General features: G+C 47.0%; 1 protein-coding gene across 1 annotated transcript; it reads right to left on the reverse strand.

Moving 5' to 3' along the window:
- Positions 1 to 2,471: 2,471 nt before the first annotated feature.
- On the reverse strand, positions 2,472 to 10,609 carry HOXB1 (homeobox B1). The gene is made up of 2 exons (XM_083472342.1): positions 9,798 to 10,609; positions 2,472 to 6,668 (listed from the first exon to the last, which is right to left on the reverse strand). Exons 1-2 carry the CDS (start codon positions 10,480 to 10,482, stop codon positions 6,331 to 6,333), a joined length of 1,023 nt encoding a protein of 340 aa, XP_083328468.1. The 5' UTR covers positions 10,483 to 10,609; the 3' UTR covers positions 2,472 to 6,330.
- Positions 10,610 to 15,367: the final 4,758 nt, after the last annotated feature.

Below are 15,367 nucleotides of genomic sequence, written 5' to 3' on the forward strand. Positions count from 1 at the left end.
GGTGACTCTGAGACCAATAGGAAAGATACAAAGGGAACAAGAAAGGAGCAACACAGATCGTTCTATCTAAGGGACAGGGAACTTTACACATGCAGAAAGGCCAGGAAGCATCTTCCAGCCAATCCCTTTGAATTTCAGATGGAGCCCAGAGAGACTTTTTGTTATCCGGACAAGCTGACACCAACATGACCTTTTCCTGAATGCTTGACTCTTTTGGTGTGTGTAACGGAGCACTTTTCCAACCAATGCAATCTCCACCAAATGGGATCTCAAAGATAGTCCTTATCTGGAAACCCCCTTCTTAATGTTCTGGTAGAAGTAGGTGGAAACAGAAGCCACTTAGAAAGGAGAAAGACACAGAAGAACAGCCTGTTCGTGAAATCTGGACTCACCTATTGAAGCATTTTCTGGACTGTACCACTTCAGGATGCAGATGTGTGTCGCGGGGGGGGGGAGTAATGAAGTTTCTGCAAGTAGAGAACTAATGTGTTGGGGAGGGGTCTGTCCCTGGCTTGATACTTTCTTCCTATGTGCAGATTCTCCCATCTGCTGGAAACCTTCCCAAAAGTACAGTCCCCATCTGCAACCCAAAGTGGTACAGTCCAGGAAATGCTTTACCACTTGATATAAAGTGGACCAGAGATACTGCTTTAGAGGGTAATGCTTTGAACAAAGGGGGCCATGGCACCTTCCAGCTACCTCACTATCCTCCTAGGTAAACCTGTGTTTGAGCTGCACCAATTCAGACAGCAGGTGGATGTTCACATGATTCAATGCTTCTCCGTGTAAACAGCAAATCTCCACACCTAGAAAATTGCATATCAGGAACAAAGCTCCCTGTAAGTTCTGTCGCTAATAATTATTATTTTTAAAGTATGGAGGAGTAGTCCTTCATCAGAACCTACTCAAGAGTTTGTCACCCCAGTGAGAAGTAGACCAACCCTGTTGTGTTGATGTGGATGTTCCAATGTCACTTAGAGAACCTTTTGTTGTCTACTTTGCCACTGAGGGGATGCAGTATTCTGGACCATTCTGAATGAAGAGAAGTAGCCTGGAGCCATAGCTCTGTGACAGAGCAGAAGTTCCTGGCTTCCCCAGCATCTCTAGGTAGCTTGTCAAAATAGACAATGCTGAGTGAGATGGGCCAATCATTTGATTCAGTCTAAGGTTGCTTCATATAAGAAGCTGCAGGAAAACTTTCTCGGTTCCTCATTAGCTATTGATCCTGCCCTTTCTAGAGATGTTAAGGACAGAAGAAGAGCCTGACTGGATCAGGCCAAAGGCCCATCTAGTCCAGCATCTTATTCTCACAGAAGCCAACCAGGTGCCTAAGGAAAGTCCACAAGCAGGACCTGAGTATAATAACAGCATTTGTGCTTCCCAGCAACTAGTATTCAGATATTTGCTGCCTCCAACAGTTGAAGTAGAACAGACCCATCATGGTTAGCAGCCACATCCTCCACGAATTGATCTAATCCTCTTTTAAAGCCATCCAAGTTGGTGGCATCAATGTCTCTTGCGGAAGCAAAATTAACTGTGCACTATGTGAAGTAGTCCTTTTTTTCTGACCTGAATTGTCCAGCTTTCAGTTTTACTGGATGCCCCTGATTTCTAGTACAGTCGTACCTAGGAAGTCAAACAGAATCCATTCCAGAAGTCCTTTTGACTTCCAAAACTTTGGAAACCAAAGCATGGCTCCTGATTGGCTACAGGAAGCTCCTGCAGCCAATCAGAAGCCACAGAAGCCCCATCGGACGCAGTGACGAAGCTGCATGCTCCGCTATCAGGGGCGGAGAGCAGGTGGGGGCGTGGCTGGCACCCCTGGAGGCATGGCACGCATTCTGGGGGCATGGCACACCACCTGTGGGGGTGTGGTGCCTGGCGCGCAAGGGGGTGCGTGTGTCTGGGGGGGCTTCTGCGATGGCACCCTACCGGAATAGTGGTGCTGGGGGCGGCCCGCTCCCTCCGCACCCCCGTTCCTCTGCCAGTGATTGGATGTTTGGCTTCCAAAAATAGTTCGCAAACTTTAACAGTCACTTCCAGGTTTGTGGCATTCGGGAGCCAAAACGTTTGGGAACTAGGCTTTTCAAAAACCCAAGGTATGACTGTATTAGGAGAGAGGGAAAACAACTTTTTTCTATTCTTTTCATTCATACCATGTATAATTCTGTACACCTCTGTTGTGTTCCCCCTTACTCACCTTATCTCTGAATTATATTGCCTCAAATCTTTCCTCTTCAGGTAGTTCCTCCAATGCCTTGACCATTTTGCTGGCTCTTTTCTGAACCTTCTCCAGTTCTACGGTATCCCTTTTAAGGTGAGGCAACCATACTGGACACACTACACAGTGGAAGTATAATTTCCCCGCAAATGTTTGTGTTATATCAAAGGGCAGGGGGCAAGAGAGGAAAAGATGGCCAAACCAAGTGTTCAAGAAACTTGAGAAAATTTATACTTTATTTAGGTTGAGGTAGTTTCGGTTCAAGATATAAAGCACAAGGAGGAGACAGTGTCTCCAGATCCAGCTTAAAACACTAGATTCCATTAAAAATCTAAATAATAATAATTATTATTAATAATAACAACAACAAAGTTTCTGCTTTTTAAAAGTTTTGCTCTAGGGCTAATGTTAGTGAAACTGGAAAAGCTTGCACTGTCTGTCCCAGGTCGCCCTACAATCATAGGGAGGGGGTTTGGGGTTCATTCTATGGGAAGGAATAATAAATATAGGATAAATTGTTAGTAAACTTTAGCAATTAGATATCGGTCAAAATTCAGTTCCATGCAAACAAGTCCTTAAATTTGTCAAACCAAGACATTCTCTCTCTTTCTCTTTTTAAAAGTAATTTTGGAACTGTTTTAGAAGTAACTAGTTGAAGTGTCTTCCTCTGAGTTAGCAGCCAAGCCCTAGAAGAGAATCTCTAAAAGCAAAGAGGCCAGGAGGTTCCTGCCTGCCTGCCTGCCTGGTAGGAATGGGGGAGACATTAATAGTCAACCTATCAAAGCCATACTTTCCAAAACAATGCACAAACTGAAACACAGCCATCTTTCAACATTCACATTTCTCTGATTTTTTTGCTATGCCAAATAATGCGTACCCCAAAAATGCATATACTAAAGTGTGCATTTAAATAATACATAAATGGGGGGCATGCAAAATGCATTATATTAGGGCATTATATTACTTGCAAACCTGCAAATGTGTATTTTTCTATTAGGAGAAATTAACACTAAAATACTGATGGATTATCATGAGGATACACACACACTGATGTGGAAAATTTAGGACTGGTGAAAAACAGGAACTGAGAGAAACTGAAACGGAAAGAAAAGTTGCCCATCCCTACTGCCAGGGTGACCGTTTCCTTTGGCTTGAAATATTAGCCTGCCTATTCCCAGCTTTGTGCATGCAAGTAAAGCATTCCCTGAGTCTACAGATGTTCTCCAAGGTCCTTGTATACTACTACCCCATAAGTCATAGCCCAGGGAGAGATAGAGGGAGGGAGAGAACTAATAAGGCTGCATTCCTGAAGTCACTTAAAGGTAAAGGTAAGGGACCCCTGACCATTAGGTCCAGTCGTGACCAACTCTGGGGTTGCGGCGCTCATCTCCCTTTCAGGCCGAGGGAGCCGGCGTTTGTCCTCAGACAGCTTCCGTGGTATGTGGCCAGCATGACTAAGCCGCTTTGGCGAACCAGAGCAGCGCACGGAAATGCCGTTTACCTTCCTGCTGGAGCGGTACCTATTTATCTACTTGCACTTTGACGTGCTTCCGAACTGCTAGGTTGGCAGGAGCAGGGACTGAGCAACGGGAGCTCACCCCGTTGCGGGGATTCGAACTACCAACCTTCTGATTGGCAAGTCCTAGGCTCTGTGGTTTAACCCACAGCACCACCTGGGTCCCTGAAGTCCTGAAGTCACTTACTAGTCTTACTAGTGACTTACTGAAGTCACCTGAATTCCTGAAGTCACTTACTAGAGGGTAAATCCCATTAAATTCAGTGGGACTTGTTTCATGGTAAATGTGAAAAGAGTTGGGCTGTTTGTAGGAGGGAGGGAGAAGATTAAGTTCCTTCCCAAATTCTCAAACTTTTGATGTTTCTTGTAGGACTCCTCATATCTAATGGTCAAATCAGAACCTCTTTGCATTTTGAAGTCAAAGAAATAGGGCCTGCTGCTCTTGCCAAGCTCCCATTCATTGCAACAGGCAAATGCACAGGAAGTTGTCCACCCCCACCTCCAAATTTAGTCAGATATGCTCAATCCTGGGTGCATTGACTGAAGGGTAAGACCTGTCCACCAAAAGAATTTACTTTCCTAATAAGCACATTTAAAGTTCAGGGTGTTTCCTGGTTTCCAAGGGAATTAAGCACACAGCAAATCCCCAGATGTTGAGCACATCCTCTTTTGACACTTATGTATTGCTTCATGCTGCTAAAGGCTGGCTATATCTAAGCTACTTGGCTACCTGGCTCTCCTGTCAGCTGGAAGAGATGATAGCCAAGTTTGATAAATCCTCTAGCCAAGTTCTAAAAATCCTCTATGAAAATTACAAAGTGTAAGTCTATGGATTTGGGAGTTTTGCTCTCCTGCTGCCTAAACCCTATGGGTCACAGAAGGCTTCTCTGTCTGATGCAGAATTCTAGGAGGCTCTTAGAATAGCATATTTCTGGTACCAACCTTAGTGGGTTCAATACCCTATTCTGCCTGTTTTGTTATATCCTAAAACACAGTAAAAAATTAAAAAATACATTTTAGCAAAAAGATGAGTCATTCATCAGGCTAGTGAATTAATACGATGCTGAGGCACATTCCCACAAACATATTAAACATCATCATCACTATGGTCATTAAAACTTTGGTGCTGACATCAAAGACAAATAAAAACAGAGCTGTTAATAAGTAGCTATCAGCTGTCTTGCTTCCCTTTTAGCAAATGCTGCATTCACACGGTCAGTCAGAAAGCCTCTTCGCGAAACTACAGTTGATGCGTGAAAGGAGTTCCATGTAGCCAAACTATTTCGGGGTATCAGCAGGCAGAGGCCCTGTTCTCTTCTAGTGCAACATTGGAGATGAATGGGAGAATTGCTTCTCCAAGGCCTCTGGCGTTGTCACTGGGCTGCGAGAGAGCGTCTGTTTTATTCCGTTCTATATAAAATGTCCACACTTTTTTAATTAAAAAAAAATCGTTAGCGCGTAAGGAAAAGTCAGAAACAAGCGAGGAGACGAACGCGGAAATATGACCCTCGTTTTATCCATTGGAAAAGTAAGATACACACCTTGCGTCCGCAACTCAACCTTAAACAAAAACGGAAACACTCAAATCTTGCTGAAAGTGCGGTTCCTAATTTTGGGAAAGGAAGGTGGGAAAACGGCTGTCCCTGAGATATAGTAGTCTTGATGAAGTAGGTATTCAAAGAGACAGGCACACTTCGGGCAGCTCCTGGTCTTGGGCGAGGTCCTATCACATAACGGAGAGGGAAAGAGTAAGGGCTACCCTTAGGAATCACTCCTCTCCAATCTCCCGTTCTAAGTATCTCTGATAGGGGGTGCGGGGAGAAAGGAATAATACATAGCTGGCGATGGGTTCCTCCGCATTGCCAAGGAAGGAGGAGTGTGAGAGTTGCGGTCCTGCTCCGTGGATGTTTCAGGCAGCAAAGGAACACGCGTGTACCTGTCATGCAGGGTTTGTCAGAGCAGGCAGGCGCGGGAAAAGCTGCAAATCTGTCTCAAGCAATAACTCTTGATGGTACGAGCCCATAAACGATTCTGCGGAGATAGGGCTCCACCTTGAATAAAATATAGGGGGCGGGAGCAGGTAAGCCCCGCCCCGCATAATCGATCACATGACGCAGTGCACGCGTACTATTTGAATGGCAATGCCCATCAACTTGGGGGGAGGCACAAATATTTTTAAGGGGGGGGTTCGAAGACCCCCGCCCGCCAGGAGTTGGCTCCTATGACCCCTCCCCACCAGGAAAAAATACCCAGGGAGAGAAAGTATATGCGTGCGTCATTTGGAAGCTGATCTGTAGGTGTGTTTCTGAACACACGGTTCTTTGTTTCTGAACACGCGGTTCTTGTTCGTGTGCACCTACAATCGAGGCGTCCGTGTGCACAGATGCCCGCGCTTAGGAATACACGTGCCTGCGCGGTGGCTTGCTCCATGGACGTGTGATGTGCTTGCGCGTGACGATCGAGGCTTAAGGCAGCCTGCGCATCGGCCTGGCGTTTCTGTTCAAGGAGGAGCTATTTCCTTAAAGGGGGGGCCTGTGGGTGGGGAGGATATTCGAGTGCGGGTGGGGGTGGGAGGACCTCGCGTGTCTCCCCTTCAAGAGGACACGGAACTGGGCGAAGCGTCGGGCGTGGAGGACCTGCTGGATCTGTCCGAGGCCGCCTCGCTGGCTTCCTTGGCCGAGCCGCTGAGGGCGGCGGGGGCTCCGGCCAGACCCTCCTTCTCCCTCTTCTTCTGCTTCATCCTTCTGTTTTGGAACCAGATCTTCACCTGGGTCTCGTTAAGCTCCAGGGTGGCCGCGATCTCCACCCGCCTGGCCCGGGTCAGGTACTTGCTGAAGTGGAATTCCTTCTCCAGCTCCGTCAGCTGCTTGGTGGTGAAGTTGGTCCGGATGGTGCTGGCGTGGACGGCCAAGCCGTAGTCGGACACGGTCGCTGTTCAGAGACGAGCCACAAGGCCAAAGGAAAGGGGGGGGGGGGAGGAAGCAAGGAAGCCACGCGTTAGAATTGCAGCCCCCTCGGGTCTAAAATCAGAAGCACATACACGCCCACCCGCGGGGGAGCTTTGGATTATTCCCCCGTTTCCACACCACCTGCAGGGTCTGTGGGAACAGGTCTGTGGTTATCAAGCAGTCAGGGATAGGTGCACTCTGCAGATGCTCAAAGGCAGGCTTTTCCTCAGGAACATTCTACGAGTACGGCCACTGCGGGTCCTTTTTACTCCTGGTGTGAGGGCTCCTACTCTTTCACCCCAGTCTAGGATCCTAGAAGATTGTGTTGTGACAATTGGGGCCCACGATGACACTTTTGCATTATTCGCCATTGCCCTTTAAAACAATTTTACCTGTTCCCCCCACCTTTAACAGTTTCTGTTTATTTACTTCTTCTTTTTTGTACACCGCCTTTCATCCACAACCGCTCCCAAGGCGGCTTACAAGAGAAGCACATCAAATCAGTTCGTCGTTCTCCTATACTGCCCTTCTCCTGTGCCTATGGCGGGTAACAATATTATCGCTTATTATCATTTGTAGTTTTAATAGTTTTATCTTGATACTAATACCATGCCATCCGTTCTCCTGCCAAAAATTGCAATTCCAACGCTCGAGAAAGAAGCCAGAAAAAAGTGCAGGCTACTTGCACAAGTACCAAAAGCGCACACTAACCTTATGCGCAAACCCTACACACACACACACACCATTCTCATAATGGTTCAAAGGCACCGAATGTTGAGTAGAAAAAAACCTGACAACTGGAGTGGAGAGGCTGGAACAGGACAGGAGGACAGAGAAACGCAGAGAGAGATAAAGGGCAGAAAGAACCATCTCATTGTCTAGATAGGTCACTTCCTGGTTCACACAGAGAAGCTATTTTTCAATGTCTCCAGGATGGTGGGGAACTCTGTCCGTAGGCATTAGTGGAGAAAATAATTTATTTATTTTTAATTACCGACTCCCCAAAAAAACCCTAAACGGAGAGAAAAACCTCAAAAACAGCCAAATGAGGACTGGGTATGTTCAGTGGATACGGGGATACTGGCTTTGGGAGATAAGAAAGGACAACGAAGGAGAGAGAGCGAGCGAAATAGAATGACTGGAACTCTGAACAAGAAGCACTTAATGGTGCAACATTTTGTTGCAGGGACCCACTTGCAAGTTTTAGGTTACAAGTGTGTGCGTTGCCTTGGGTACCGCGTGGCAAACAGGTGATTCGCCCACTGGATTTATTTCGGATAAACGTATCAACCGAACTACTGCTTCACGTGGTCCGTAAAGTTAAACAGGTTCCGGGGATAAACTCTGGTGAACTCAGCTGCTAGCTCTGACCCAGCCTGATAAGATAACTCTCCCAATAAACATTCCAGCCAATGCTTAATTGCTAGGAAAAGACACGCCGGGAAATTGTGACACCATCCTCTACATCCCGGGTGTGAGAAGACTCTCTGTGGTTAGTGACGAGGGGGGTATACTCTGCACCTGCTCAGGGGCACTCTCTACGCTTCTAACTGCACTGCTCCAGAGCTGAGGCTAAGCGTCAGAAACAGATGCTCGGGCTGACTCTGAAGCCCTGTACCGGGTATCTTTATCCGTCCCTCTGTCCATCCATCGCCTCTAGGCCGGTCCTGCTTCCCAGTCCCCCAAATGGACTGGTCTTTCCCTTAATTTCATTTTTATCCTTGCTTGCAAATTCCTCTGACTTCCCCCAGTCAGATCTACTGGGGTCGTTCTTACATGGCTAAGATTTGTTCTTTTCTTTTTAAACCAGCTGAATAAACTGAAACATAACAAACAAGCGAGGAACTTTGGGGTTAATTCAGGCGACATTCTCCTGCGTGGGCGCCATTCGTTTGGAATGGTTGCTGCTCACAGACGTCAAGGAGTACTCCTCCATGAGACGGCGCCTCCCTACCCTCCAAGGAATTAAGAACTCCAATGCAACCCTAAAGGGAATTGTGCGAAGCTCGGCCACCCCAGCCTCAGAGGATGCTGCCCTGCAGAAAAACCCAGCGCTGGGCTGAGCCTCTATAGGAAAGGCCAGGACTGCTCTAGCTGGTACTATGCGTGACACGCACCCAATGGACACTTCCCAGTTCCTACATTTAGCAGGGATGGGTCTCGCGGGCTTTGCGCGTGCCCTGACTGACTACAGCAGTAGGAAAGTTATCTTCAGGATGCCATGCCCACCACTAGACTCCTCTACCCTTGTGGGTGAATGATATGAGGCAGTCCTGATCTTCACTGGCAGAGACTTGGTGGAGCAGCGTTTAGCTGTAACCCTGTTACTGATGCTACAGCGGCCAATTGCAGGTGTGAAGAAGCAGCCACAAGACCACCATTCTCGACCCCGCTCAGACATGCCTTTATAACACGCGCATGGGGGAGGGGGAAACACTGATTCTCTTCTCGTGGGCATGGACCGAAGAGTGAAAGTGCCGCGGAATGTTAGAAGAGCTCGTTGCGCGCGTGCGCATGTGTGCCTCTATATGCTGGGTGAAACCCCAACCAAATGAACTGGTGTCACGTTTTCTGAGCGCTGTGAGCAGCCCTGAGAGGCAATGTCCGTCTGAAAAGCGGCATAAACATATCACATAATGAATGAAACAAGCCTGCCCCATAACCAGATGGGGAGGTGATCCCTGGGAAGGAAAGTAGATTCCGTCATTTTCTACACTAGATACCATTCTGCAGCTTGAACCCCCGTCTGCTTCTCAGGGCCTAAAGCTAACGCTGGCCTTCTCTCTCCCCTCGGGCAACTTTGGAAACAGAGGCATATTGTACCATCCGTTTCCTTTCCACCCACGCCCTCTGTTCTACACACTCACCTAACCCATTATGGTTTTTGCGTTCTGGCCAGAGATGGGAAAGTTGGTGATGGCAGGGCATAAGAGTATTGTTTTTCTGGACCAGATCCTGCCTCCATGTGACTCCACAAGTCACGTGCTCTTGGGATTCTCTGGAGTAAGGCCTGATGGAGACAACAACCACCTTCCAGTGGAGGGGGGACACATGGAAAGCAGCCTCTGCTAGCCTCCCCTCGTCTTGTAAAAGGGAACCGAGGGGGCTTTACCTGTTTTAGGAGGGTTCCTTTTCACTTTCATCCATTCAAAGGTCTGGGTGGTGGCCGTGCCGGTGGTGGCAGTCATGGGGCATGGCTGGGCCGAGCAAGCCCGCGGGTCTTTGTTCTCCTGTAAGGGCGGGGAAAGGTTGCCAAAAGCCCCTTGCAAATAGCCACCCTGCTCAGGCCCATAGAGGTGTGGCTGGAACTGGCCCGGGGTGGCGCAGAAACCGTCAGGTAAGCTTCCGAGGCTAGAAGAAGAGGGAGAAGAGGAAGAATGAGCCACGCTGGCAGGGTAGGCCGAGGGCTGGAAGTAGCCTCCATCCGTCTCCTGGGGGCCGAGGAAGAACTGCTGGTTGGCGAAGCTTGGGCTGCAGTTGGGGGCTGCCGAATATCCTGTACCCGATGGCTGGGATGACCCCGCGAAGGAGATGCCAAGGCCAGTAGGGTTGGGAGGAAGAGGAGGAGGGTAGCTGGAGTTCTGCTGGTGGTGGTGGTGTTGCTGGTGGGCGTTGAGCCCAGCAGCGCCCACCCCCGTCGTCCCGAAGCGTCCCTCTTGATGATAGCTGTCACAGGAAGGAGAGGTACCTGAGCAAGATGGGAAGGAAGTTGTCCCTTGGTCGAGATGCTGATAGTCCTTGGGCGCGTAGGCGCTCGTCCCACGGTTACAAATTGCATAGTCTAAGAAGAAGTTCATTCTAGGTATTGTTCCTTTGCCAATGATGGAAGAGGGTCAGCCTGTTTTACGGGGATCCCTTCTGCCCTACAACCTTTAGATAGTATGTCAAAAGTTAACTAGGAAAAAGAGAGAGGGAGAGAGGGGGAGAGAGAGAGAAGCCTTCCCATCTACGGATCTCCAGCCCTGGAGCCCCCCATACCCCCACCCCTCCTTCCCAAAGCCTTCAGGGTGGAGGTGGGATGGAAAGGTGGGGGTGGGGTGAGGGGTGGAAGAGGGGGTCTGGACCACGTGGTCGCCATCAAGCCCAATGAACAAATGCCTCCTGAAGTTTGTCAGATATCTACCATCATCCATCAAGTCCTTGACATTTGCATGACAAAGGAACTTCAATCAAACTTTTCCCCATCGATCTGATTAACAACACGGATACGTCAAAAGGTTCCCCCACCCTCCTCAAAGACTTCGGAAGAGAAGGGAGGGGGGGGGGCAAGGAAGTGACAGAAAGGGGTTGGGGAAAGGAAGGGGGGAAAGTTAGGACTATTCAAGTTCTGTTCTGTGAGTTAAAAAGACACACACACCTTCCAGTTCATAAGACGGTAAAAATAATTAGAACTTTTATTCCTAGCTGGGGGGGGGGGAGAGAGAGCGCTTTACCCCCCCCCCATATCAACTACCATAGGCTCACGTATCCCGTAAAACAGAGGGAGGGGGGAGGGGGAGAGGGAGGGAAGGCTTCTTTATGAAGGAAAATGTTCTTTTTCCTCATTTAAAAAAAAATAATCACCCAAAAGATACTTAAACGTTTATGGAGTTTGCTTAAAGTGCTTTTTGCTTTCTCTTAAAAAAACAACTACACAAACTAAATCCAAATAGCTCTGCTTTGCACATCGCCTTTGTGTCTGGAAGCAGTGTGCTAAAGAGCAATTTAATTCAATCAACATTCTAATGAGTTGTGAAATAAAGTTAGAAACACAATTGTGTTTTGTTGGAGGGGGAAAAACGCAAATGAAATTGAAATTCGATCTACCCTATCCATCTACCCGTTATTTATGTTATCTGGCTATCCATCCATTTATTCCCATCCTTAGGCCCTCCCCACCCTCCACCCCTCCGCTTTCTACATTTCATAAAAAGCTACTATATTACCAGTTGGGCTTGCTGTCACTGGAGTTTGATTTAGCTACTGTTGCGGGGATGGGATGTTTTTAATCGCCGCTGCGGATCATTCTTAAAATCGAAACATACAAGCAAACGACTCCCAATAAGACCACTTTACTCCAGCCACACTTTTACTAAGACTGGCAAATTCTAGAACAGAAGAACAGGCAGTGTTGAAAGGAGGCAGTTTCTCATATGATTTAGAGTGCAAACAGCTAAAATAGGCGTTGGGTTCTTGAATGCTTCTTCAGATGGGTTGCTTTCGTTTCGTTTGGAGTAGGGTCAGAGTCTCTCTCTTCCTCTCCTCTTTTTCCCCTCCCGAGCAAATGTTGCTGAGAGCCACCAAACTTCGCCGCTCTCCTCCAAAGCCAGCCCTGTAGGTGAACTTTTGGCCTGCTCTAAACCTCTGGTGCTCTCCTCGTGGGCTGAACTACCAGTAAATATCCTGACAAGTAACAAATGACCGTGGGCGTCAGATTGGAGGTTACTCTTGTCTTCCATGTGCTAACAAGTAAATAAATGTTGCTTGCCTGGGCTTCCCATTCTATTAGGCGTGGAGTGGTTTGCAGTCTCTTCCTCCTTTGTCAATTTACACATGGCCTAGGGAAAGAGGCAATCCCATGGAAGGGAAAGTTCGTAATCATCCATTTATGGACTCTCGAAAGTAGCCGAATGGTCCTTTAATGACGCATCAAACAGAACCCCGAAGAAGGGAAGCGGGCGACTGAAAGGAGAAGTGTCCACAAAGGCTGTAGGAATTGATAGCAATATCTCGTGCTGAAAGGGTGGGGTGGGGTGAATTATAGAGTCCCCACCCCCACATTTATGGAGTTGCTCTCGTCAAATTGGAGGACCTTCATACGCTGTCTTTATGGGGTATATATTTAATGGGCTCCATACTACAGAAAAGGGGAAGGAGGGGTGGGTAAGTACAGAATTGCTGGAGTTATATTCGAGAGATTTTGGGAAGATAGAAAAGAAAGGGTGAGTCAAAGAGGAACAAAGACAACTAAGGGCGGATCTACTATGAAACTAATGAAGCTTAAGTTTCGGGACCCCAGAAGCTAATTTAGTCCACATTGCTTAAAATAATTGGATCCAGTAGACCCAATTTGTATATAACATTTCCCTAATTTTCATCCTCCTTCCCGTAACTCAAAAACTATAAGGCACAGGATTTTTTTAATTCACACCAGTGACTTTGACATGTGATGTAACCCAGTACAGCAATTTCATTCAAAATCTGAGATGTAGTAGTTAATTTTTGTAAAAACGTTGTGGTGATCTGTAATTGAACAACTCCACTGAAGAAGATAACAGCGGTTACCCAGACCTTGCTGCTGGTTGTGAAGGGGCCCCCATAACAGTTCAAGCTTCAGGACCCCAAGGGTGGAGGTCTGCCACTGAAGCCAAGAAATAAAAAGGAAAGAGGGGAAAAAATAAAAAATAAAAACGACTTAAAAGAAGGAAGGGAAAGTGATGTTGTTTGCAAATACACACACACAAGTACATAACACTTACATTAAATTATTAAGGCTATAATCCCAATCCCACTTGGAATACACCCCATTGAATCCAGTTGTTGTTGATGATACTTTCTGAGTAGACGTGGCTAGTTTTGCGACACTTAGCCGGCTGTAACCCTGTAATTGCCATCCTGTTCACCTGACTGGAAGCCAGAGCCCATTTTGGCATCCTGAGGTCTAGGACTGTTTGACACGTGTTTCCCGCATGGACGTTTTATTTATTTAGATGGACGCCTTTACAAAACCTTGAAACCATGACGACCCTTTGAGTCAGTGATACACGCCACGTTCTCATCAAACTTTGGAGGCCTGCGATCCTAACCTGTGAATCCCGGCAGGTGCTGGACTTTCTCCCTGGGTTAGGTCTGCCGGGTCATCAGAATGCGATTGCTTGGGTGTTCTTACATGACAATCTACGGGTTGAACTTTCTCCCAAATAAATTAATATGGTGGCCCAGTGGTGTGTGTGTGTGTGTGGAACTAATAGAGTTCTTAAAAAAACTTTTTTTAAAAAAACCAAAAGCCATTCCTCCCTTGGAAAGTATGGCTAACTTCAGGTCTCAGCTTGTCATTTTCTTCCTTCCGGGGTTCGGCTTGTTAAACGCGGGATTAATTTGCCTGGTTAAGAGACATCAAATTGTGGTCACGGAAAGACTAATAAATAACTCTTCCGGCTTAAAGCCCAAATAAAACCCCGAGGCCATTTATCAAGCCCTATCAGTGCTTCTGAATTTGAGGGTATGGCCGAGAAGGGAGAGCCAAAAGTGTTATAGGTATCCGGAAATATTCGCATATTGGGTTTTTGTTTTGTTTTAGCAACTGTGGGAGAGACAGGTCCAGGATGATGGTGACGCGCACGATGACGATTACTAATAATACTAATAATGATTTTTTTTTAAGTTTACCAGGATTATGGGGCTGAAAAATTCTACCAAAAAAAGCAAGGAATAAGAAATTAGAGGGGAAACAAATAGGACACAAATAGGCATCACGTGGTTTAAATAAGCATTAGGGGCTTCTATGACAATAGTGTCTTTAAAAATAATAATAAAACAACCAAGTTTCTTTTCCTGAAAAAAAAACCTAACCAAAAACTAGTAGGATACACATGGAAAGAGAAACTGGAGAACTGGAATGAAAGCAAACAGGACGCAAATATGCACCGTATGATTTAAATACGCATTCGGAGCGTGGTTCGCTTAATGAAACATCATCCAAGGAACTTCTCATATGGCATAGCAGCAGCGCGCTATAAAAAACCTCACATCCTCCTATCTGCATGCCCGCGAGCTTCCCACAACGAGCCCTTCCTCTCTGCTTTAAAATCACAGCTAGCTGGCTTGTTTAAGTTTGCTGTGTCTCCAACCGCTTACGACTTCCCACCACCGTTTCGTTCCACTTTATTGCTATAGCGAAGGGCTAGTTGTTTGCCTACGGAAAACTCAATAGACCGGCTTGTTGCAAGCCAGTTTAAAAGTGGCTAGATTTAAAACTGCAACAACTAGTTGTTGGGCTTTCCCAGTGTAGATGATACTGCCTGGGGGAAAAGGTGTGTCGAGAAAGGTCTTTCCTTAAGTGCGCTTGGGGGTCCCAACAGGAGAAATGAGCTGCTTGAGGGTCTTCTTCTGCTTCTTTACATTTCCCTTTGGAACTTTACGGCCGCTGGCCATCTGCTCCCGACTGGGAGTGACTTACAGGAGGACGCCTTTCATTCCTATCACACACACACACACACACACACACACACACACACAGCCCTCCCCGTCCCCATCCTCTGGAGTCTTGCGGCAGATCTGTGCCACAGCAGACCGAAGGGGAGATGTCTGCTAGCTGTTCCGGGGGAAGATATAAAACAAGGAAGGCGCTCTCCTCCAAAGGCATACATACATCTAATGGGAGCCACGGTGAAGTTAACATGCCCATTCCGCGCGCGCACCCGTAACTGGCAAGGACATTCCAGCAAGAAAAATAAAATGGATAAAATGCCTATTCTATAGAACCAGGTTCTCAGTGTAAAAGAGGGAGGGCAATCTGAAATTCAAGCCTTTGAGTTTTGAGATCTCACCTTTGAAATCCAACGGTGTGAGTGGGGGGTGGGGGACATTGTACTCTTCAAACAATAAATCAGAAGTTAACTCATTTTAAGACATTCACGCTATCATAGAATTACAGATTCATAGAATTGTAGAGTTGGAAGGGACCCTAAGGATAATCTAGTC

The sequence above is a fragment of the Podarcis liolepis genome, assembly GCF_965112155.1.
Source record: "Podarcis liolepis genome assembly, chromosome: 13".
In the NCBI taxonomy this organism is placed as follows: Eukaryota; Metazoa; Chordata; class Lepidosauria; order Squamata; family Lacertidae; genus Podarcis; species Podarcis liolepis.

Coding starts and splice junctions, on each gene's coding strand:
- HOXB1 (XM_083472342.1), bottom strand. CDS start 10,482: ATGAACTTCTTCTTAGACTATGCAATTTGTAACCGTGGGACGAGCGCC. Junction 6,669..9,797: donor AAGGAACCCTCCTAAAACAG/GTAAAGCCCCCT, acceptor GTCTCTGAACAG/CGACCGTGTCCGACTACGGC.